Source organism: Chaetodon auriga, chromosome 20 (assembly GCF_051107435.1).
Source record: "Chaetodon auriga isolate fChaAug3 chromosome 20, fChaAug3.hap1, whole genome shotgun sequence".
NCBI classification, from domain to species: Eukaryota; Metazoa; Chordata; class Actinopteri; order Chaetodontiformes; family Chaetodontidae; genus Chaetodon; species Chaetodon auriga.
This window is the reverse complement of record NC_135093.1, coordinates 17,907,050-17,931,748: the sequence shown is the minus strand read 5'-3', so window position 1 is coordinate 17,931,748 and position 24,699 is coordinate 17,907,050. Positions and strand designations below refer to the sequence as shown.

The following is a 24,699-nucleotide window of genomic DNA, read 5'->3' as shown; positions in this document are numbered from 1 at the left end:
CTGTGATAAGCAACTATAGCTGAGAATTGTCAGTCTATTGCCATGGAGATGACTGTGTTTCTCTTGGGGAGATAGAACTTTTTCCCTCTGCAGATTCAGCAGGAGGGAGCTGCATTGGTATACTAATAAACTGCCAGTTCCAACAGTGAAAGTATTCAGTTCATTTAATCTAGTAGTGGTAACTGTCAAGTAGTCTGCTTGTACTTTTCAGTGTTTCCATTGTATGCTATGTCCATTACACTGTATGCTACATGTTGACTCCATTTTTTCATTACTTTAAAACAGGGCTTCTCAAAGTTTTCATAACTAGGGGCCACACAGACTTAGATTTAGACTTAGACTGTTTCTTTTTTGATCCCAATTTGGGAAATTATTCTGTTGCAGGGAACCCCATAAACATGTTGCAGGATTTGTAATTGATCTCACAATGGTGTTTAACATTAGATGATTACATTAAAATTCCTTGAGCACCAAACTGATCTGTTTGCAGATTAAGTTAGATCACTTAATCCATCCCCGAGGTCCAACAAAGTAAGAGTTGATCAATTTTTCCTGAAATCCCCTTTTATCCTCAACCACAGAGCTTTTTTTCCATGTAGGCTTTTCCATCGCTCTTCCACATTAAACTGCTAATGGTATCCACAGAAATACAGGACAGGCTTTGATGGCAGAACATAATTCCTATGACATTTGCAGGTGACTAGTTGTCGCGCAACCAGGAGCTCTCTGCAAGTTGCCATTCCTAACCCGACTGAAGCCTGTGGGGGCTCAGTCTGATGCAGTAGCCAAATAGTGTGTAAAATGATTCAAATATAATTAATTGATGAATATTTGATGACAGGTTGAGGGCTGCACAAAATGTTTCTAAGGACCACTATTGGCCCACGGACTGCACTTTTTTAATGAAATAAATCATGTGTTTAGTGAGTTTATTATGGTTTTTTTTTTTTTTAAACAGACCAACCAATTCACCGATTATAATTTAACGCGGTAAAAGCTGTTCCACGGCCGCACTTCAGGCTCCATTCTGTTATAGGAACACTAGAGGGCAGCAATGCGACATTAAACTGAATCAGAGCCGTAACATCAACATGACGAGGAAGAAGAACAACCAGGAAGATGAAGGAGGCAGCTGATGGTGACATATCTTTGGTAGGCTAATATAAAGCGAAGAAAACCTAACGGTATGACTTCTTTATGTTGCCACAACTCAATTATAAACAAGGACACGCGAAATTAGCATTAGTTTAATATCTAACCGGACATATTGGTATTTGTTTTAGGTCAGTATAGCGGAAATGTTGCTGTTGGGGAGCGCGTATTAGCACTGATGCGTGATGTTACTGTATGTTTAACGGAAAGTCAAACTAGACGCAACATTTTTATTCAATAACGGTACACCAAGCCGCAGCTAAATGCGTTTTATTTCCTCAATTATTATTATTTCTGAAGGAGATAGGCATTTTAGAAAATGGTATTGTACTTAGCTAATTATGCATTATCGTAGATTTTTTTGTTTGCCGAATTTTCCAGAAAACCTTAATATACTTAGTCGAGGGTAGTTCATCGCCGACTGGCTTTGTATTTTAGTCAATAAGTCACTAAACATTAAATTATGAAACTTTTGAAGGGAGTTTGGTGTAGTGGGCTTCTGTGGAGATGATACAGCGGTGTATCTCGATGCTTCCTGAGAAACGCCTACACGTTGCTGAGTGACAGCTGCATAGAGGATGTTACTGCTCGGAAATGAGCTCATAAATGGTCCTTTACTCACCAAGGCCGTTATGATACCACAGGAAATGGCTTCATATAAAGGTTCTAGTAACTTCTAAGCCTCATTCAAGAATTGATTTATTTTCTTTGCGTTTTAAAGTATCTGTGTTAGGTAGAGAATGAGGGCGTAACTACAAACCAGGTCTGCACTATAAAAAAAGAAAGCAGTTGTCAGATATGTATTCATTGTCTTCATGTTGTTCATTTGTTCACCTTTTTCAGCAGATTCTATGCTCCAATTAAGGACCTCTGAAGAAGAACAAAGCAGTTGTGAAATTTCCCAGCTCAGACAAGCAGTGTTACAAAACAATGACAGACTCCTCGATGAGATGCTCTGCCAAGAAATCTATAAGAAAGTCATCAACTGCAGAGGTGGCTGGGGCATTGCAGGCACACCTCTGCACGCCGCAGTGTCGAAAGGTCATCTCAGCTGTCTGCAGGTTCTGCTAGCCCACGGTGCCCTGGTAGACTGTGCGGATGTCAAGGCTCAGACGCCTCTGTTCGCAGCCGTCCGTGGGAAATACCTGGACTGTGTGTTAGCGCTCCTCGCAGCTGGCGCCAACCCCAACGGGAGCTCATCCAACAACTGCTCCCCCGTCCTCACTGCTGCCCGAGAGGGGGATGTGGAGATATTAAAGGAACTGCTTAAACATGGCGCAGAGGTGAACTCCCGCTCCAAAGTCTTGCTCTGGACTTGCAGAGCCAGGGTGTCGAGCGGGCCGCTGTACCTGGCTGCCGTTTACGGACACATGGAGTGTTTCAGACTGCTGCTCCTCTACGGGGCAGACCCAGATTACAACTGCACAGATACAAAGCTGCTGAGTTCTATCAAGCAGCCCAAAACTGTGCTCGAGATGTGCCTCAGGCATGGCTGTGGCGTGGAGTACATCCAGCTTCTGATCGACTTCGGCGCAAACGTCTACCTCCCCACGCTGATCATCGAGAAGTCCACCAAGCAGAACGAGGCTGTGGAGCTGCTTCTGCAGGAAAGAGGTATCGAGTCCGACTGCTGACATCCATCTTTAACGCTGCTTTTCAGGATTGGATTTTCACATCAGTCTGTGCGTGAGCATGAATATTTAAAAAAAACAACATAGTCTCAGCTAACTCTTGTGCAGCTCTTCTGTTTAATCTAATGATTAAAAGAGAGCATTGAATTAAAGTCTTCATGCCACTAACAGCCACTAAATATATAGATCTTTTTCTGTGAAGGAGTTAACTGAAATTAATTAAAAGTCCGTTTGATCTGTTATTATGTGACACCCGAGCAATAACTCTCTCCTTGTCCTCTCCAGGAAATCCAAAGGCCTTGACTTCACAGTGCCGACTCGCTGTCCGAAGATACCTCCAAAAGATCAACAAGATCCACTGTATCGACCAGCTGGAAATGCCAACAAGTCTCATTAATTTCTTGCAACACAAGCCAGCCCCAGTCACTGTCCTGTAGCGAAGGAGCTGGAGAAAAATCATATAAATGAACCTTTATTTCAGCTAAGGCTTTGTTGGATTTGTAGACGATGGGCCATCTTTATCTTTTTTTTTTTTTTTTAAGGATTTTTGTGTGTACATGTGCTGCTCTTCTCCAGACTGATTCTCAAGTCTAATCATTAAATGTGTGGATAAGTGATACATTCTGTTCTTCTGTTTTATTATTAGGACTTACCCTGTAGCTATCGAGAGAGCTCTCTGAAGGAAGCCATTTCTTTGCCACATGTTCATCACGAGCTCGTTACTTCTTTTAGAAGAGCTGTTTGCTCCTCGGAATGCTGGCAGGTTTGCCTCCGTCCATTAAAATACATGCAACGATTCTTAAAATGAATCATAGTCACGTGTAAAGCTGCTCAGAGTCAAATTTGGTCTTGTGTATATAAAAAATCCTAAGAATCACTCGATTGTGCTCTTAGAATTAAGAATGATCTTCACATGAACCACATGTTGTGTACATTATAAAATGCGCAATAATTGTTGTTACCTGTGAAATGAAAGAATTCAGGTGAGTTTGAAATACAGTAAAAACCATCTGAATGGCAAATTAAACTGATTCTAAGCATAAACTTTAAGGAAAACTTGTGAGGCTACAGTAGTGATTTGAGCTAAATGCTAACATCAGCATGCTAACCAGGTCATTGCCAAGGAGGTGAAGAAGATGCAGCATGTATACCAGGTTCACCATCTAAGTATATCATGCTTGCATGTTAACATTTGCTAGTTAGTACTGAACACAACGTACAGCTGAGGCTGATGGGAATGTCATCAGTTTTGCAGTTATTTGGTCATAAAACAAAGTATTAGGCACATGGAAATTCTGACCCCATGATGAGGCAGAGAGTCAGTAGGATTCATCCTCTGGGGTTCATGAATGTCTAGAAAATCTGATGGCAATCCATCAAATAGTGGTTGAAATATTTCCACCAAGGTGGTCAACAGACAGACAGACATTAGCAGAGCCACACTGGTAGCATGGCTAATAACAGGAACATTCACAGAGAGAAATGAATATGACTTCAGATGGTGAGTATACCTATCTTAAAACAATTTAACATTTTTAGGAATAATATCCAAAACATCATGTGCTGAAGAAGGCTTATTTTTAGGTTTCGTAGGATCTGTGCCATCAGTGGTGCCTGCAAGTGGATATTTATTTCAGAATGAATGTCAGACTAAACCAGAGAAGGCAGACAGGTGGAAAAAACTGAGAATCACTTGGTTGTTTAATTATATAAATACTTCACATTATTCAACAATAACTTCATCTGCATTTAAATAATTAGACATGATTCTTCAGACTGACCTGGAGATGGCAGGAGACTGTGCCCTACAAAGAAGAAGGCACTGCATTTGGTTGAGAAGGAGACTGTATAGACGAGGATAAAGGAAGTCATGTGACGTCTGAATTGGTGGATCCTCATAAGAGTCAAAATTGTGTAGATGCATCATATTTGGAATTTCATGTTTCAGTAGACCATAATCACACTGCTGTGACAATGATGAAGTCAGAGAGGAGAAAGTGAAATGGAATCATTCCTTGGCGGTCCCACAAATGACCAAATCAAACACCAGACTTCAAGTATCGCCATACTGAGGAATACAAAAACTGGAAGAAGGCAACTAAAAAAAAACAAAACATTCATTTAACTTTCAGAACTGATCATTTCTCTTTTAAAACAGTGCTTTTGAAAATGGAGAACTAAAAAGAAATATGTCCCTTCAGCAAAACATTCACAAGCTCTGGAATCAGGAGAAAATCCATGAATTCATTCCTCACTGAGATATCTGCTCGTTTAAAAGGTGGCAGCTGCTCTCAGGAAATATGCATGAAAATAAAAGACATTGAGTCCAGTCATCCTCGTGACCTGTTTTACAAAACAGTTCTGCGTTTCTCTTATTTCTCAATTTCAAGTAGCAACAATTGAAACAAAATCTATGAACAGTGTTTCAGAAAAAAACACTTCATTTGGTCCCGTTTTGAAGAAGTGAGGTCAGCTGCTCTGTGGTGACATCACGGCAGGTCGTGCTGACATGGTGCCAGGTCTCAGGGTGACCTCAGCCCAGCCCCACGTCGAGTGACATCATCACGATGAAGCCCAGGATGGCGGTCCAGGACGCCAGCTTCCCGTTCCCACTGGTGACACCAAGTGTGAGTGAAGAAAATGAACATCAGTTGGGACAGATGCTGAAAGTCCAGCTGTAAATCCACCTTAATTCCTCCTTCTCAATCTCACCTGACTTGAGCCTCAGGTACGATGTCATCCACCACCACGTATACCATTGCCCCGGCAGCAAAAGCCAATGCATAAGGCAGCAGAGGTTCGGCCAAGACAACAGCGAAGGCGCCCAGAACCCCTGCGATAGGCTCGACCATGCCGCTCAGCTGGCCGTACCTGACGGAAAACAGCAACAAGGTACAGAGTTTCAGTGTCTGTGCTCAGTCCAGGCTGCTAGCAAAGTGTTGGGTCATTATTGTCCTCTCTGACACAGGGACTGGACAGAGACAACCGTTTTTTCCTCACCAGAAGGCTGTCCATGATGACACCCCTGCACCCCGGAGCGGTAGGCTCACCGCCAAGCCTTCTGGGAAATTCTGGATGCCAATACCAATGGCCAAATTTCTGAGGGGACGAAAACAAACAAGCAGGAAACGTCAGCTCACATCACATCAGAGTATTGTAGATTTTGTGATACAGTACAGTCTCATCACCAACCGATTACGCATTATTACACTGAGCAAAATGCTAACTTCGGCATGCTAACACACTCACAGTGATAATGCTAACATGCTGATGTTTAGCAGCTGTAAAGTTTACCTCACCATCATAGCTTAGCTTGTTACCATGCCAACATTTTGTAAGATATGATAATCCTTTATTGATCTACCAGAGGGGGAAGTTGGGTGTTACAGCTCGCACTTGCTTATTGGCAATAATCACTGAGTACAGCTGAGGCCGATTGAAACGACAACAGGACCTGGTGTGAGGAACATGCACGGCTGCACAAATTTCATGGTAATCTATCCGACCGCTGTCAAGGTATGTCATTAAAAACCAAAATGTCAACGTCATGGGAGCCTTAAAAGTCAAACGATCACCAAATTCGGGAGATTACATCCTCTGGGCACCATAAATGTCAGTATAAAATGGGAGGACAAGACATCTGATAGATGTTAAGATATTTCAGTCTGGACCAAAGTCCTCGACCAACCAAATGAAATCCATCCACGACGCGAGCGTGGCTGACAAATACTTAACTGTTGGAAGAAATTGATAATGAACAGTCAGCTAAGGTTAAAAGTCAGATGACAAAGGTTGTTTTCATGGGGTAGCGTTCACCATCTGCTCTTATTGTTGACGTTATTAGGACATTGTGAGCAACAGTGCAAACCACGAGGATGACAAAACATAATCATGTTCACAAAAAGAAGAAACGCATCCAAAGTTTTAATTATGAGGTATATTCTGGCACCACCCTTTCAAAAATACACACTTTGCTACAAATGCATTTTTCATGGTCAGTCGCCTCTCTAATTCCAGAAGTTATCTCCTGCTCAAGAGCTCTCCTCTCTGTCTGCAGTGCCATGATTTAACCACTAGATGTCAGCACAGAGACAGCTGTGATGCTCAGTCCACCATCCTCACGTGGACTAACAGCATATACCCAAGCCATAACAATGAGCCCACTGAGCAGAGACAACAAAAGAGATGCTAGATATACCTCTCCCAAACACAATGTGATCATTTGATACTTTTTTTTAAAATTTATACTCAACTGAAAACAGTACACAGACGATATTTTTAATGTTTGACCTCGCCAACTTCATTGATTTTTGTTTCAAACAAGTATGGACAGGAGCAACAAAAGACGGGGAAAGTTGTGGAATGCTCCAAAAACACCTGTTGGAACATTCCACAGGTAAACAGGTCCATTGGCAACAGGTGATTGTATCATGATTGGGGATGAAAGGAGCATCCTGGAAAGACTCAGTCGTTCACAAGTGAGGATGGAGAGAGGTTCACCACTTTGTGAGCACATGATTGGATGAAGGATATGACTAGTGAGGCTATGGGAGAAGAAAAGAGAAATAAGGCCTCACTTTGGATGAATTTCTCAGCACTTTGAGACTTTATTAAGCAGTGGAGGTTTAAGGAAGTCACTGTTCCCAGTCGGTAAATATTCCTGCTTGTAATAGTCCACTCTTTAAACTGTCTACTGTATTAAATATCAAGCTACAGCCAACAGATCGTTAGCTTAGCGCAAAGACTGGAAACAGGGGGACACTGCTAGCCTGGCTCTGTCACAGCCTCTGCACAGCTTAAACAAATGAGATTTAACGTGTTAGTGAGCGTTAAAGCTGCTAATAGACGGATTATGTCACTGGACAGAGCCAGACTAGTACATTTAAGCCAAAACATGAGCCAAAAGTGTTCATAGCTGCTCTGAATGGCCACAGTCGAGAGTGGGATGAAAAGTCAGCTGTCACAAAGGCACATGAGACGTGATAATCTTTTAAATATGGCACAAGCTGCTCAACAGTCTCTTCTTGAAAGTATTCATAGTGTTGCACTCGTTTGTCTACAGTTTTCCTATATTAGTAGGATTTAGTAGGATATATTAATATCAAAAATAAAAAACTCTCAACTTCTTTTGTTTCGCATTAATCAAAGTTATTATTTGTGGAACACTAATGAATATAAGCTTTCATTTATTACATCAGGCAAACAAAGCATGGGCACAGCTGACGTGCTTCACAGGGTAATCCTGCCCATATCTGTACCCTAACTTTAAACACACTAAACAGAAGCAGGTTCAAAAGATTGGGTTTGGTGGGTAATAAAATGAGGTAAGAACAGGCATCTTCAACAGTAAGGCCACTGTTCTCTGCAGTATTGGAAAGGGACCACTAGATGTCAGCAGCACACAACAACAGCCCCATGTTCTTAACATGACCTTTAACATGCCAAACCTTTCCCTAATCCCCAAACATTTGAACAATATATCCAAACCTAACTTTCTCAAGGCTTATACTGAAAAATAACCAGTTTTTACTTTATGACGGACAAATGTTCCAGGTTTGGAAAACCAATTACAGCGTCTTGAAGCACATCAGCCCGTTGGGATTCATAATTTTGGGTCCAGCTGTGATGCTGTGCTGAATGTCTCTGTGAAGATTCTCAACCATGGAAGGCAGCCAGTCCTCAGGCTAGTCCAGTTGCCTTTGGAAAGCACTTTGTCTGCATTTTTTCCATATTGAAAATCATGTGCCCTGACAAGATACAGCACATCCATAACTCATATCTGAGTTAGCAGCTTCATTTCTCGCCTGCCTGTGTTGAAAGGTGACAGTTTGGATCAATGCAGATGTGTACTGCATGTATCTTTGTCTGTCTCTTGATACCAATCTTACCTGGCGCTTTCAAAAGTCGCAGATGAAGTCTTCCCAATGGCTCCGAACCCGACCCCCACAGCCAAACCCTCTGCAGACACAAAAACACAGGCAGATGATCCTTGTTAGCCTATGATTTGTCTTGAAGCATCGTTATGAAAGAAAAACAACATTTTAAGTAAGAGGAAGGAACAACGCTGGCAAAGTGAGTACTGAGGTTTCACTTCTCCAACCATATGTGCAGAGGCAGCCCTTTGGACGTGCACCTTAGAATCAACTTATCTGCCAAACTACTGGTCCATAGCTGAGAGTAAATACTGTTAGGATTCACTTCAACTGCAACAATAGAGAACTACAACAAGACAGCTGCCCTACGAGGGATTTCTCTCACTGTACTTGTGACTGCTGTCTCGGTTCCCTCTTTACACACTCTGCTGAACAGCATCCCTCTCCTCTGACGTCCCGTTTGTCTCATTTGAAGCGCCTGTCATGCATACTTAAAGTAAACACCATTCAAACTGAAAACGAAAAGGTCACTGTGTGATCTACGAGTGGATTCGTGTGTTTGAGGAGTATGTGTGTGCATGCAGTCATATCTACAGGCTGTTTTGCATTTCATACCACAAAGGCAGAGAAGTGTTATCACAGCTACTTCATACGCAGACCAGCAGTCCTGTCGAAGCTCGTTTCAGGGCTAAAGCATGCTAATTTCCTGGAATTTTTCTGAAAACACTGAACGAACTCCCTCTCAAGAAGCATGTTTCTGACCTGAGAGCTTCTTTTGAGTTTTGTAGTTCCATCCTGCAGTCAACACGTGTTATCACAGTTTATCGCCAAAACACAGCTGTAGAGCTAAGCCTAAATTGTCGCATAGAGAACAAACCCATGCATAAGAACATGGCCACCTGTGGAGCTACCTTCAGGCCCATTTTGTTTTGCCTGACCAGAGGTAATCACCCCAGAAAGCGAAGATGCTTCACCTCTTTCTTCAGTTTCTGTTACTTAATGAGCATTAAGATGCTTTCAGACAGCAAGCTGTTAATCCTGCGAGGTGCAACTCAGCCACAGCAGCTAATGGCCACGTCCAACGGGACCAACAAAAACAAAACAATAGTGACAACAATGACAGGAATGGGGATAGATTATACGAGGACAAACAGAGGAAAAGCAGGGGGGTGTACAGAACTTGGCATGATACATGAAAACAAAACAAACAGGGGTGATATAATAGTCCCAGTAGATCTAATAATAATTAACATCATGCAATTACTGTGATGTAAAAGAGGGTAATTAGTTTGTGTTTTAGTGGAAATCTGTTAAATATGGCACGACTGTGTTTATGAGTGAGGATGTGTCCCTGTGTGTTTATGTGTTTATGTATGTAGGGTCTGGGGGTAGAGATTTGGCTTAGATTAGGTAGGACAAGTGCGGGTAATGTGTGTGTGTATGTTTGTATGACAGTTGTGTCATGTGTGCAGTGATCCTGGTCAGGTAGGTATGTGGAGTAAGGGGTAGTAGAGTTATAGAGATAGTCAATATGATGTAACCACTATTAACATAGTAGTAACAATAATAATATAATAACCGTTGCCTTGGGAATGGCTAGCATTATGACATGTTTAATGGAGTCTAATAACATATGTATTCATTGGACCTCTGGAAAATCTAGCTTTGAAGGCGATGTTGCTCCAGACGGATTGCTTTTAAACTGCTATCTTTGTACAACAGTGGAATATAGCCTCAGATACAGTCAAAATCAGGTTCCATTCAAAGGAATAGTTTAACACAAGGGAGATACCCTCATTCTCTTTCTCAGCAAAAGTTAGACAAGAAAATTGGTACCACTCATGTCTGCATGCTAAGTATGAAGTTACCGCCAGCAGGTTAGTTTAGTACAAAGTCTGGAGTCATGTCGTCACCGTGAAGCTGCAACCAGCGCAGACTCCAGGAGGACCCAGCCAAGAAATAATCCTGCACATAACCCCACTGTGTGGTTTTTACGCTCCGATTTTTGTATCAATTAAAACAATGAGATACAGCGTTGATTAGTGAGCTTCAGACGAGGTGATATGCTGACTTTGTTAACTTTGGCTAGCTGGACTTCATAGCTTCACATTTCACACACAGACGTGGTAGTGTTATCAATTTTCTAATTTAACTCTGGGCAAGAAAGTGAACAAGCGCTTACTAAAATGTCAGACTATTCATCTGGTTGCTATGGTTGCTGGTGTCAGGTGGCGGGCTGTAGCAGCCAGCTGAAAAGGTTTAACAATCCTCAACGTGCCACAAAGACTGGACCTGCAAAAACACCTGAAAAAGTTCTCTGGCGGCTCTGCTGACAGGAAGACACTTAACAGACTGGTAAAGAAGGCCCAGTTATCACCCCTGATGGAGAGTGTGTCCTGCCCCATGCAGCATCCTGACAGCACTGGGTAGCTCCCTCAGTGACAGGCTGCTTCAACCCCAGTGTGTGAAGGAGAGACACCGCAGGTCTTTCCATCGTGCGGCTGTCTGACTCTACAGTCAACACTGCTGCCAGTGGACCACACACAACCCAAAATTTCACCCATTCAAGTTTACATGCTCTGGGGGCAAGTATTAACCAAAACCTGAAGTGCCATATTGGCTGGTGCAAGAGGGCGTGACCTATCACATATTTACTCATAACTCAAGATGATCTGAGCAATCCTGATTAATTTCATGTGAGATATCACATGCCAGCTCCTCAACATTCGCTCAGTTTTGTTAAAATCCGATGATTGGACGACCACTTTGAGTGCACGATTATTGAAATGCTGCAGGCTTTGAGAAACGTGTGTGATTGGCTTCACTCATTGTTTAAACAGAATTAAACCAGCTGAAGCTTTTTTGCTCACTTTTTTGAAACCTGAAAGCCGTTTGTTGCTGCTTGCGGCTTTAATTTAGGTCCACAGACCTGCTTTCTTCAGTTGAGTGCAAAAGGAACCCATAATTGCCACTTGCAGCTTTATTACTTATTCTATTATTTAATCTGAAGAACGAAACGATAACACGGGAATCTCCTCGCCACCATCATTGCTGTCTGCCTTGGCAGAAGATCTGCCTCTATGTTTACACTGGAAACAACTGAGTTGGTGGTAGAAACTGCTGACTGTATGAAAGCACATTTCCAGCCTCACAGAACTACTTGTGTAACGGCAGACCTTCAGTTTCCTCTTTTCATTTGGAAATTGAACCAATGTCATAAACAATATGATTATACACATACATATACATATATATCATATAGTGGCAATTAGCTATCTGTTCTCATGTATGCAAGAACGACTGACGACTCTTCCAGCTCCTTTTCTCCATTTATGCGTATTACACTCTATTATCTCTGCCTCTCTCTGCAATATTAATAGCCTACATCAGGCTACGCTGCCTCAAGCCAAGAGCAAGTGACAAAGATAAAGATAAGACAAAGAGAGAATGAGAGAAGTAAGAAGAGGCAAAAGAGAGAAGGAAAGAAAGAGTGGAAAGACCACGCAAAGGCAACAGAGTAAGAGATCGGCAGGGAGCAGCTGCATGCTTCACAAGCCCAGAGGCCACCTCATCATAATCTCGTGCCTGTCATTACTGCTAATAGCAACGCACACCAGTTCTAATCAAATTCCCACTGGGCCATTACAGGTGGACATATTGTAGCATCATTATGGGCAAACACCCTCCAGTTTAATGGTGCGTCCTCATAACTATTCATCTCAATCCTCTGGAACCGTCTGGGACCAGCAGAAACTGTATCTGCACTGAAAAACTGTCCAATGATTTTGAATAAAACATTAGCTGAGAGAGTTTCAGTGGCTGCTGTTGGACAGTTAGTACAAGACTAGCGACAGATTAGAAGTTTTTAAATCGTTACAGATTTAAAGACACAAGACCACAACAATGAATTTGCTTCTTTATTCTCTTGTCTTTAAGTTCCAAAATCACTGATGCTACGATCTGTTGGGACCTGTTGGAAAGTTAATACATGAGCAAGAGAAACAGTCCTATCATCTGCTCTTTTTGATCAAAAATAAGGATTTTCCGACAACAGCTGCTCACCTGTAGTACTGCTACACTGCTGGAAATGTGAGCTGGGGGTTTGGGAGTGTTTTGTAAGTCCACTGAGCTGGAGGGTTTTGGTCCAGAACAGAGACCTGGGTTAGAATGGGCCAGCAAATGTCCACACACCTGTGCAATTTTACTCATGAGACTCGTATTTGTCCGTATCTCATGGCTGTTGAATGAATATCTCATGGATTGTTAAAATATTCTACAATCTGCGGAGCAGAGAGCAGTGCTGTAGTTCCATTGTGAAGAACTCGAAACTTAGATTTCATGTGACACCGATGTGTGTTGTCAGTGTCCAAGAACACCAGAATCTTTTTTCTGTCCTTTTTGAGTGAATGGTTGGAGGAAGTCTATACACCTACTCACAGCACAGCTCCAGGGAGAGCGATGCTAGTCTGTCTGATGGTCCACCACTTTGGTCTCCACAGAAGTATCTCAACAACGATTGGATGGTTCTTCATTAGCTCCCGTACAGACATACACTGTCCTCAGAGGATGAATTCCATTGACGTTGGTGATTCAGTTTTCCTGTAGCACCACTATGAGGTCGACATTTTTACATACACTGATTGGACAGACTGCCCAGAAATTTGCTGCAGGTAAGAAACACAGGTTCTTCCAGCAACACCTCACCTGTGCCAGAACAACAGACTCTCACCAAAGCAGCTCCTTGTATTATCTTTATGTCAGACTGTTTTCGGTCTCAACGTCCAGCTGTTCTTGCTCCGTTTCCATTGCAAACCTGCTTTCTGACCAGAGTTTAACCAACCTGCTTTCATTGTGCTTAAGTTTTCACAAAGGGTTGTTGAGATTTAACAGGTGTGCACATCTGACACGTCTGCAAGCCTCCACAAACTATGGTTAACCCTACCACCTATTCTCTGACCCCCAGAGATGCTTACATGTATCATCTGACAACCATAAAAGCAGCCTTAGAGGAGAAGGACACTGCACTCCAAACATGAATGCAAAGTTGTTCTGAGCGACCTTCCTATTCTTACCTCTGTCCTTTCTCCCTCTACTGGGAATAATGAGTCACTGAATTGTGTCATTGAGTTTAGATAATGTTAGACAGTGCTCTCCACCACCATCATCAAACACTAAATGAAGGAATATCTTTCAGAAGAATTGTGTTCATCCCTTCCAGTAAACTTCCACTGATTTAGAGAATCAATGCTATGGAACACCAAAGCTGTTATGGAGGCTTTTGTAGGCCCAGCACCTCACTGAGACACTTAATGTTGGTTTTTCCATAAATTCTCACCCAAATGTATGATGGTCAGGAGGACGTTAAAAGCACAAAGATTTGTCTAGGAATAACCAATTAGGCATGAAATGTTGCTGAAGTGTCAGTGGGGTTTTTTTTAAAGCACATGCATTAAAAGTCTGAATAAATTCCAGGACAGTAGCACAAGTGTCACTGGCAGACAGTGAAGACTAGCTGAGACAGTTCCTGAGAATGTAGCTGAGTGTGAGTTTTCAGTTCTGCCTGGCAGAAATAAGAAGTGTTTTATATTGCCACCTGCATGTCTTATTTGTACTTTTTCCACTCCCAAGAGGAAACTTTCTGGTTTGGGGAAAAATTTGTGGAGTTGCCCGTGAATGTATTTCTGTCCTGATGCAATTGTGTGTGTGTGTGCGTGTCCTGGTCCAATCCAATTCCTGCTTCATGTTCTATGCTCTTTAAAGCCAGTCTGACGATACTGCTGCTGACAGGCCATTGTCACAGCAGCCACTCATTTCCATCGCACTTTCCTTTAATCTCCTCTCCTCACGTGTCTACACACTCATTTTTTCCACTGAGCCAGCCATTAATGTGCCTCATGTCTCCCAGCTCCATCTCTTTTTTTTTTCCCACTGCAGAACTGTGATGTTTTTAAATTCATTTTATCCCATTTTTCATCTGTTTTTGGGTGAGATATTTCTTTGAATCCACATCAAAGTCTCCTCTCATAGCTCTTTATGCTGTTGCTTTTCTTCATCCTCCCGTCATCAGGGACAGCAAGGTGGCATTTCAAAATGTACAATAATCTACTAACTGATAAAATACAAATTACTTGATGAAAGCCATGACTTAATCCTACGCAATATGACAACAACTAAAGACATTTAATTAGTGACTCCAAAAGACATTTATTTTGAAAGTACTCCATAGTGTGTGTTTCTGCTTTGGGCCTGATGGAAAACCTCGTGTAAAATTCCCTGAAGTCTTCATGAGTTTGCATATTGTAAATTCTCAAACACTGAGAAAAATGTATTTTTTCCTGTTTAAATTTACTGCTGATAATATCAGCTGTTACTTCAATTTCCTGCCTGCCTCCATGTTTACCTGTTGACAGGATAAATGTAGTTAAATGTTCCTTCCTTCCTTCAACCTTTATTCAAAATTTTGAGACATGATTAAGAGCATGCCCTCATTTCCAATGACATTGAGAGTACTGCATAGGCCAGAGTACAAAAGAGAGTAAATGTGGGTTAAAAGTTCATGAGGGATAAAGTTCAAGTAAATACCAACTTGAATATATTTTTTTCTTTAACCTGCCCTTTTCTGTGATCAACCCAAGTCTCTTCATTCTGGATGGCTATTTTTTTGAGTCTCTGCTTTCATTTCAAAACCATCTTTTAATTTACGATGACAATTTACTAAAATGAGTAATTGATTATCAAAATGGTTGCCTCTTCACATTTTGCTGACTGATGAATAAAGGAACTATTTCAGCTGTAGTCTGGTTCGAACTGCTGAGAAAAACAATCACCTGATATATTCAGTGTAAAATGATGATGAAATGAAATATTCCTCGGGCAATTCTTACGACTCCTTAACGTCACTGTTTGGTATTCTAGCATTATTTTCAAAAACAACTTTTATGCAGTTACGCTAGAGGCAAGTAGTGTATTAAAGTTGAGTCCGTCACACACATTGACTCTATGTATTCTATTTTCAGCTTTATCTTTTGTCTTATTTTACTTTCATTATGACATTCTATCCCTGTTTTTATGTTCATTCTATGTTTTTCTGATGTGAATCACGTGGTACATGTAATTTCTTTGTTGTAAGGCAGTTTGATTTGCATTACCTGTATGAACGGTGCTATATAAATAAAGTGCATTAATATTATAATTCCTACAGGGACAGGGATCAACCCCAGTGGTCAGGAGAAAGGACCGCCATCAATCTCCTGCTCAGTTTGGAGGACCATCGCCAAACTGCAGTCACAGCTCTGTCTCCACAGAGTCACAGAAGATCAGTATATTATGCAGCAGCCGCTAGTGCTGTTCAAGAGGAAGAGCGATGTACTAACAGAGCCAGGGTGAGGGCTTACTTTCCCATAGGACCACTTAGGTGTCAAAACATAAGTGCAATTATCACACTCGAGGAAAAAGGACTCATTAAAAGGCTGGTTTTTGTTCTGCACTGAAAAAAGTAACAAAATACTGGTCAGTATCAGTATTAAAGCTGAACCAAGATTTTCATGCAAAATAGATGCCTTTCATCAGCCTGAATCACAAGATGGGGCTATCACAGCGCGGAGCCACTAAGAGGCCTAAGGTCCCCAGTGTTTATAACTGATGTGAAATTACATTATTACTGGATGAAGAAGCACTTCAAAGGAGCCAAACAGGTCCCTCTTACTGCAGTTTGGGGCTGTGAAATTACACATAGCACCACAATACACCAGAAATAGCTCCAACTACATGTCCAACTCAGAAGGAAGAAAGTACAGAAAATATTACTTATTTTTTAACTGAACTAATAATTAAATGACAATGAACAGTATAGTCCCTTAGTAAGTTACTAGAACAGTTAACTAAAGACATTTCTAGACACTGGTGTTTATATGAACACCCAAAATCCATAAAGCAAAATTCCATCTACAGCCCCATGGGAGCATCACTAAAATCAGGGACCCACTGGATCATACTGATACAGACAAACATGAAGTTTCAGGCTGTCAAAGAAAACTTTGAGTCCTCAACTGTATATGTGGAGTTCTGCAGGGTTCAATCTGTGGTCCTGCCCTTTTCTGTACATCTTACCTCCAGGCAACCTCCTTAGCCCGTTCATCTGTATCCTATGCTATGCACTTTGTACCTTTGTTACTTTTAACTTTTACTTATTTACACACACTTTAGATAGGAAGAGTTGTAATTCAAAGGTGCACTAATATAGGCAGTGTACAGTGATTGGATAGGGCTGGCAGAGTTTATTCTTTTTTGGAATCCCTGGGACATTTTTTAGTTTTAATTTAACCTTCAGCACGAGTCCTTGCAGTGATTTTGAAGCACTCCATTATGTTCCTCAAACAGCTAAAGATGTTACAGAAAAGGCTAAATGGGGGAAGTGGTAAACTTTTGTATCTTAATCAAGGGTAAAGACATGTAGTGAGAATCATGCCTGGATTTATCTCCATGTTTATGTAGATGTTGCCATTGTTCAAGAACAGTAACTGCAAAGAAAAGACAAGGAACTGTTTAGCATCGCAATAATCCAAATACTATTTGAATGAGTTATTCTGTCGTGCCTCTATTCAAATATACTCAGAAATGTCTTTTTTTTTATTAAGTCCTTTCAGGTTCAAATACAGACTACACATGCCGTCCCTGTGATGTATTCATACACCTCAGACAACATGGTTATTATTTGAGATGAGCCCTCCCTCGATATCTTAACCATGAAATTTGGAAGTGAAAATCAGAAATAGTTTTACAGAGGAGCCTTCATAAGAAAAGAACGTGCTCAAGTTCAATCATGCTTCATAACAAATCCTAGATTACATGGCTTCCAGTTGCACTAACAAGTGTAAATTCAGTTATTTCCTTGAATTTCATTTCAGTTTTCAATTGTCTGTGAAAATGGTTCTGTGTGCATATGTGGTCTGAGATCTGTGATCTGAATGTATGTCTGATTATATCTGCATGTGCTATGAGACCTGAGGTGTATGGAGGGACCAGTGAACGGTTTTCCTCATTAATGAACTGGCTTTTCACATTAAATTTCATATTTATTGGACCGCTCCCTGGTCACACAGCTACAAATTATTCTCCTCTTACACACTACATGTGTCCCTAATTTGCCTTTATTCACACTTCATGGAAACAATCTCTCCAGAGTATTAAAATGATGTTGATCCTACTGATAAAAATGAATGGAAATCAAGTGTGTCAAATCAAGTGAAAGGTGGAAAATAATTGCAAAAAGGGACATTGCATTTTCTCATTAATTTGATGTAAGCAAATCATGAATTGTCCATAGCTCAGTGCACTGCTCATGATGTATTCAACAGACCCACATTTAATCAAGCCATCACATGAACGTAGTGGAGTAAAAGATACAATAACTTCCTCGCAAATGCTGGGAAGTCAAAGGCGTCAAGTCTCTTGAAATTGTATCTGATTGTTAGTTGCCTGATCAGAAAAACAATAGTGGAAACTGAAATCTACATAAGAATAATGAGTCTTATTGCATCATCACAAGGTGCTATGTGAACATAGGAACCCTTACCAAATGTTACACGGTCTTAAAATGGACTTAGTGAAAATTCTACTGTCTTAGATTCATACAAAGACAACATAATGCCAAAACACCTTTGCAACATTCATTTTGTCTCCAACATTATCCCAGTACTACAGCTGTTATTCTATATTTTGACAGGAATCAAAAGGGCAAATTTCCCTTTCCTTTCTCTTTTATTAGCAATTATGATTTAATGCTGCTCACCTGTTGATAGAACAAGAACTAATACTTCCAAACACATGGCACATTTAGTCAGTGATCTGCACAGTTAGTAATTAGCACTGAAACTTGACAATGAGGTATGGTCTTCTGAGGACTGACCATGTTTTGCACTTTGTGTTTTATGTTTAAAAGTGAAATTTCAGAAAGTCAGTTCAGCTTTTGGATTAAGAGTTTTGTACACTGAACCTCTGTTCTGAAAGCTGAGCTATTAGACATATCGTAGCTCAAGTGCAACTTACACGTTTCTACAGACATGAAACAGCACAGGTAAGGTAATATGTTGAGGCTAGAAGAGAGAAACAGGTTCAGGGAATGTGGCTAACCAAGTCAAGATTATTTGTGCTGCCAGTTTTAGGTACACTTCCTGAGTGGGCTTTGTAGGCCCACATCGAAACCAGTTCCTAAACCAGCCCAAGAAGAAAAGTTCCCATAAACCTTTATCTACATCAAACTCAGTAAATACAGGAGGTGTTAATTGAGAAGGTGGTCTTTCTGTCAGCACCTGGAAAAGTCAACAATGACTGTTAATTTCTTCCTTTTTAATTGAATCGCCTTTATTTCCTGACTCAAATGTTTTGTTTGGAGCTGTTGTTTCAAACACTGACCACAGCTCCTCCCTGGGCATCATCTTTGACGTGTGACTGACACGCTGTTAGTCTAATTAGGTCATTAGATTTGACAGAATGGTGACCTACGGGCCTATGTAGTGTTCAATAATGCAAGGTGTATTTCAGGAGCAACGGATGTCTATCTGACAGGCCTTTTCATCATGGATGTTCAAACAATTTATTCCAAGCGAGGAAGAGAAAATCTATTTACATTCAGTGAGCATTTTAGCTTGGACTCAATGCAAAACAACCTGGGCAGGTGAACAAGAATTAGTGCAGGATGTGGCACAGCACCTTCACTGTTGGCCTTCTGTGGAGCTCAGCGCCAGGTGAGCTTTTCTACGTGAACTGTAAATTGATACTATATTTATAAGATATACATATTTTACTGTTATAGCACATGTAACATTAACAGCTTGCTGGGTTAGAGTTTAAGTTAACATGGTGATGTTTACCAGGTATATTGTTTATCATATTAGGCATCTTAATTTAGTGTGTTAGCATGTTAATATTTCCTAATTTGTACCGAACACAAATTACAGTTGATTCTAATGGGAATGGGAATAGGAATACTATTAGTTTTGCAGGTATATGGTCTCAAAGGAAAGTATTGAGAAGTTAATGGATCACCACAGTCATTGCAATTCATTCTGAGGGGGCCATTACTGTGTGGGATTCACGTATGTATCTGTCAAATCTGATGTTTTCTGTCCAGTTTGATGTATGTTTATTTGTAAGCTGAGGTTGTACAGAAGGTGGAAAGAGTTTTCCTTGCAAATAAATGACAAATTGACAAATGACAAATAAATCTAAATCTATTCTAATCCTCAGAGACAGTGTGGCTAAACCCAAAGCTCTGTGACTATGTTGACAGTAAACTGAAGAGCAACATAAGCCTCTTTGTATTTTGGATTTGACTGATGTGGTTTCTGTCACCTATTATTCTATTATTCTTCCCTGCCTAAGGTCTCTCCAGCAGTACATTACATGTATAACATAGATTGTAACATTATAACAGAGACTTATTTAGATTGAGGAGCAAAATTCCTGCCTCGGGCCAGTGTGTCCAGCATTTTCCTCATTGTGCTAAATGAACTCTTTGATGTAACTTTTCCGTCATGATGGGATACAGTACATATATATACAAACACCCAGTCCTGTCATATGAAACTCAGTGGACTGCAGTTACATTAGTAACTACCCTGAAGTGACTTTCACCCTCTGAACAGCAGTGATGAGAGCAGGAGTGCTTTCTAAGAACTCAATTTAACTTAAGCAGCAAAAAGTTCTCAGTGACGTTGACAAATTTCCTCGTCAGCTACTGTAGGCAGCCCTATGGCTTGTTCTGACCTGGGATGTTGTGGATGGTGATGGCAAGGATGAGGAGAAGAATTCGTCGCCAGCTGCTTCCTGTCTGTCCAACTTCCTGTTGTCTGCTTCCTGTTTCCTGTTCATCTGAGCTGCCAGATTGAGGTCCTCTCCTCCTCTGGTACACATCTCCGTTCTCTATTTTATCTGCACGACAGGAGAGAATAATGTTGAATACAAAATGATGGCAACATTGTCCAACATTCATACACACTAATGCTAATGACGCTGCTGTTGACTCTTCCATGAAAGTCATATTTGTGCAGGTGTTGCTGCACAATAGAACAGTGCACCACCACTCCACAGTCTGCTTAATCCTCATGAAGGTTTTCTTCAGTCAAACAGGGGCTTTGATTTGACTTTCTGGTAATCCAATGAGCAGAAGAGAATGTCTCAATGTCTCTTAGGGTTAACCCCAATGCACAGCTGTTCAGATGTCAGACCAATTTCATCTAAATTACAGCTTTTACTTAAAGTAATCATTTTAAATGCTAGATTATTGTCTTAAACACTAAATTATTGTCTTTTACTGGCTTCCTTTAATTGTATTTTATTTTTATTTTTCTATTCTCTTCTAATCTCTTTCTTTCTTTCTTTCTTTGAAATGTATGATTTTAATGTATTTTTATGCTTCTGTAAAGCACTTTGAATTGCCTGGTGTATGAATTGTGCTATACAAATAAATTTGCCTTGCCTTGCCTAAATTTGAATGGCTAAACTGATTTTAAGATCTGCATCTTTGAATTTATGAAAATACAATTATTGCACTGGGATGCAATATTAGCAGATCTTCAACTTTAAAGAACTCAAATTTACATTAGAAAAAAAAAAAACTTGACTAATTACTAAACTAACTAAACTAATTATTGGGATGCATTTCAGTCTTTTATTCAACATGTGTCATGACTAGAACACAGATGGAACTGTGATCATTCAGCTCTGACTTGTCTGTAGGATCTTGGTGGATAAACCCAACAATACTGGTTAGGTCTGATAGCTCCAAATAATAAACTGCCAAACTTTTAAAACCATTTCCTGTGGCTTCTCCCTCAAGTCAGACTAGTGGAGTTGGATTCAGCACTCAGGTAGCAAGAGAGATTTAATCCTTGACTGAGGGTATGAACCAGCAGAGGACCGTCACACAGTCCAACTCTGACTTATTGCACTCCAACATTTAACAATGCGGGAAACAAGCTCAAGCTGGATCCAACTGCATCTGTTACATTAGCTACTTATGTGATGGACTCTCATCCCACTGTGTGTGTGGGTGTGTATACAGTGTGTGTATGTGTGTGTGATGGAAGGGATTTGAAAGTGGGGGTTTAGAGACCTAAATCTTTGGTCTTGCTCTCATAGTCAACCTATTTACTCGCCACACACATTGACACAGGTCTTGCACACACCTCTCCATATAATGTACATTTACTAAAAACTGTGCACAACATCACCATCATGACACGCACATTCAATTAAAAATGAACTGTAGAGGGTGAGGGTATTTTCCGGGAACTCATCACCTCAGCATGTTCACAATCCTGGCTCTGGCCCTGGTACAACCTTGTGCAACAATGCCTTTGAAAAAAGACTGTCTGAAAGAGTGCACCATTAACCCCATTTCACTGCAACAAAAGAGCAAAGACCTGCAAAAGACAGAGTGTGTGGAGAGATTGCCAGGCAGAGTGATGCAGCGAGGAGGAGGCTGTAACAGCAGGCTTGTTGCCCTCCCGTTGAGTGCGGCCATTCACATCAGGTACCACTTTTGCCTTTAGACGTGGTCAGACGACACATCACATAAACGCTTTGTTTGAACAGCAAATAGTCAAGGAGCACTTCGCTTAATACCCAGTTAGTGAGAATACTTGACTAGTTGGATGCATTGAAAGTTGCTTTATACCTGATCTGAGATAGAATGAGACCAAATGTGTCAAGAGGTGCATCCAATAAAGCCCCACAAAGACACTCAAAATGACAACAATCAGGCTGATTACGACAGTTCTGTGAGGGCTGAAGCCTGAATATCACCAGGGAACATAAACAAAACCCTCAAATTTGTCAAACATTACGTAAAGAAGCACTCTTCCAATCACTGTAGTTTCTGTGAAGCGGTATGCTCAACAAAAAAATACCCACTAGATGCAGTATTTAAATCAAAGAGGAACTTAACAAATAGGTTTATTACAGATTAAATCAGATGCCTCTGTTGGCCGCCTCAAGTCTGATTAAGTTGTCCGCCATCAAGTTGATATTTGCACCCAGAGGGACGCAGAGCTAGGATTTTCATCTAAAATAAAAAATGTCCTGGGTTTGTCCCCACATCAATCCAATTATTAGCACTGCAATCTCTGTTAATGTCATGAAAACAGAGTTAATGGCCCGAGACAATCTAATTAGTGCAAACCCTTTGCCGGAGGTTGCACAGACAATATTACATTTGCTTGACATAAACAGTTAAATAACAGGGAAAACACACCATCAAACAAATGAATACGATGGGTCAATTCAGGCCAACAGGAGTAATCAGCGGCATTATCATCAGCTAACTAAATGGTGTGATGTTTAAATATTTCATGTTTGCCCTTACAGAGGAGAGGTTGGGAATGCTGAGGATAAGGCCTGAAGCACTGGGAAGGGTTTAGGGTTAACCAAGTGATCTCTCCTACTCTTCTCATTCCTTGGGACAAAGCTAAAACTACAACGCTTGACCCTGCAGACTCTATGATCTTTACTCCTTGCTTGCCTACAACCTGCTGATCCTAATCACGATCTGCCTCCATCTCTCTTTCTCGTCCCTCCCCTCCTTCTATTTGTCTCTCTCTCTCTCTCACATAAATTCTCAAACACAAGCAACTGACCTCTATTAATGCATTTCACGTGTCTCATTTTGCCATGTGCAAAGCTGAAAATTGGAATTATCTAGCAAAGGTCAAGTGATCGGGAATGTTGCTTGAGGTGCTCTGATTACACCCTCAGTCAGAAGACCTTTTTAAAAGGCAAAAATCAAGAATCCATTTCCATCCAATTCAACTTCCCAAACCACTTTAAACATAATATTTACATCCACAAACCACAAATACAATCTACAAACACTGTAGTCCAACTGACACAGAACTGTATGATACTGCTAAAACCATGTTGTACATTTCCATGATGAAAGATTGACGCAATATCATAAACAATGAACCCAACACAAAAAGGCTGCAATAAATCCTTCTTTTGTGAAGCCTGCAATGTAGAGAAGTCTATAGTAAATCACCAACTAAAACATCAGAAATGATTCAGACTTCAATCATCACCTCTCATTAAAGAGTGAACACAGTATTGCAACTTCTCTCAGGTAATAATTGCTGCTGGGTTGTTCTGAATGTATTTCGATCTTCCGGCTCCTGTTCTTCACACTGTATTATTTAGAAAATAAGTGTTGGCAAACTGCTGATGAAATGTGGAACTTAAATGTATGACAAAGGGATGCACAGATCAGATCATTCATCTGTCCATGGACACACCAGAGGCTAGCTGAGAGCAGCTGCTTTGTTGGGTAGTGATGGCAATAATGACAAAGTGCTGGTAAAGTCACATCTGACAATGCTGTGATGCCAGTCTGATGACATGTAAAGCTGGGCAGGCACCAAGCACGTTTTTTCTGAATATTGTAAATTGTGTTAACTCACACACAAAAGCTGTACCTTATGCTCACCCTGTCCAGATCAACTGACTGCTCACACTGAACACTGCAAGCAAGGAGACACCCTTTGGTTTTGTCCATTAATAATTTGAATAAAGTTTACTTGAATAAGCACAGCAGTCTCAAGATGACAGTTTTACACAAATAAAATATTATTCCAATATTATTTAAACAGCTGATGACAGTTTCTAATGGATCCAAGTGGGAAATCAAACCGTGGAGCTGCTCAAGCTGCTGACGGCCCACCGAAGTTTCTGACATACCAGAAAACCGTCCAATGGTCTGACAGCCAGATCGTTGATCATTCTGGTGATAAATCAGATGTTGTGGCCTCCCTCAAACTGCACGTCAAACGACAACCATCTGGCAGAAATTCAGTCTGACTCTAAAATGAGTTGAGGCTTAATCCATACAGGGTCTGCCAGGTTTCGTGATGATAGCTCTGCACTGTAGCTGCTTTAGGTAATGGTATCATGAGCTTCACCAATGATTTAATGTGTGGAAAAAAAAAGTAAAGTTTAACAGGAGACTCTGACAACTGTCTGTCCTTTACACTGAACAACTGCTGAGCTACCTG

At 40.8% G+C, this 24,699-nt stretch overlaps 2 protein-coding genes across 5 annotated transcripts in view; one reads left to right on the top strand and one right to left on the bottom strand.

Annotated features, from left to right (window-relative positions):
• Window positions 1-1,077: 1,077 nt before the first annotated feature.
• LOC143338997 (ankyrin repeat and SOCS box protein 12-like) lies at window positions 1,078-3,402 on the top strand. Of its 3 annotated transcripts, none has more exons than XM_076759950.1 (3): window positions 1,078-1,184; window positions 1,996-2,766; window positions 3,069-3,402. In XM_076759950.1, exons 2-3 carry the CDS (start codon window positions 2,004-2,006, stop codon window positions 3,218-3,220), a joined length of 915 nt encoding a protein of 304 aa, XP_076616065.1. In that variant the 5' UTR covers window positions 1,078-1,184; window positions 1,996-2,003; the 3' UTR covers window positions 3,221-3,402. The 3 variants fall into 3 exon arrangements, with proteins under 3 accessions (XP_076616065.1, XP_076616066.1, XP_076616063.1); XM_076759951.1 differs by having other exon boundaries at window positions 1,083-1,152; XM_076759948.1 differs by having other exon boundaries at window positions 1,103-1,184; window positions 1,999-2,766.
• A 1,065-nt stretch (window positions 3,403-4,467) lies between these two features.
• slc39a11 (solute carrier family 39, member 11) overlaps window positions 4,468-24,699 on the bottom strand; it is a 116,382-nt gene continuing 96,150 nt past the window's right edge. For both annotated transcript variants that reach the window (XM_076759946.1, XM_076759947.1), the window contains exons 6-10: window positions 20,423-20,587; window positions 8,672-8,741; window positions 5,784-5,882; window positions 5,496-5,654; window positions 4,468-5,395 (exon numbers count right to left, since the gene is read on the bottom strand). In XM_076759946.1, coding sequence (XP_076616061.1) covers window positions 5,317-5,395; window positions 5,496-5,654; window positions 5,784-5,882; window positions 8,672-8,741; window positions 20,423-20,587 — 572 coding nt within the window. In that variant the 3' untranslated portion in view covers window positions 4,468-5,316. The remainder of the gene's footprint in view (window positions 5,396-5,495; window positions 5,655-5,783; window positions 5,883-8,671; window positions 8,742-20,422; window positions 20,588-24,699) is intronic.

Excerpts from the sequence above, each read along its gene's own strand:
- LOC143338997 (XM_076759950.1), top strand. The coding sequence starts at position 2,004 with ATGCTCCAATTAAGGACCTCTGAAGAAGAACAAAGCAGTTGTGAAATT. Across the intron at positions 2,767-3,068 it reads GCTGCTTCTGCAGGAAAGAG|GAAATCCAAAGGCCTTGACT; the intron begins GTATCGAGTCCG and ends TGTCCTCTCCAG.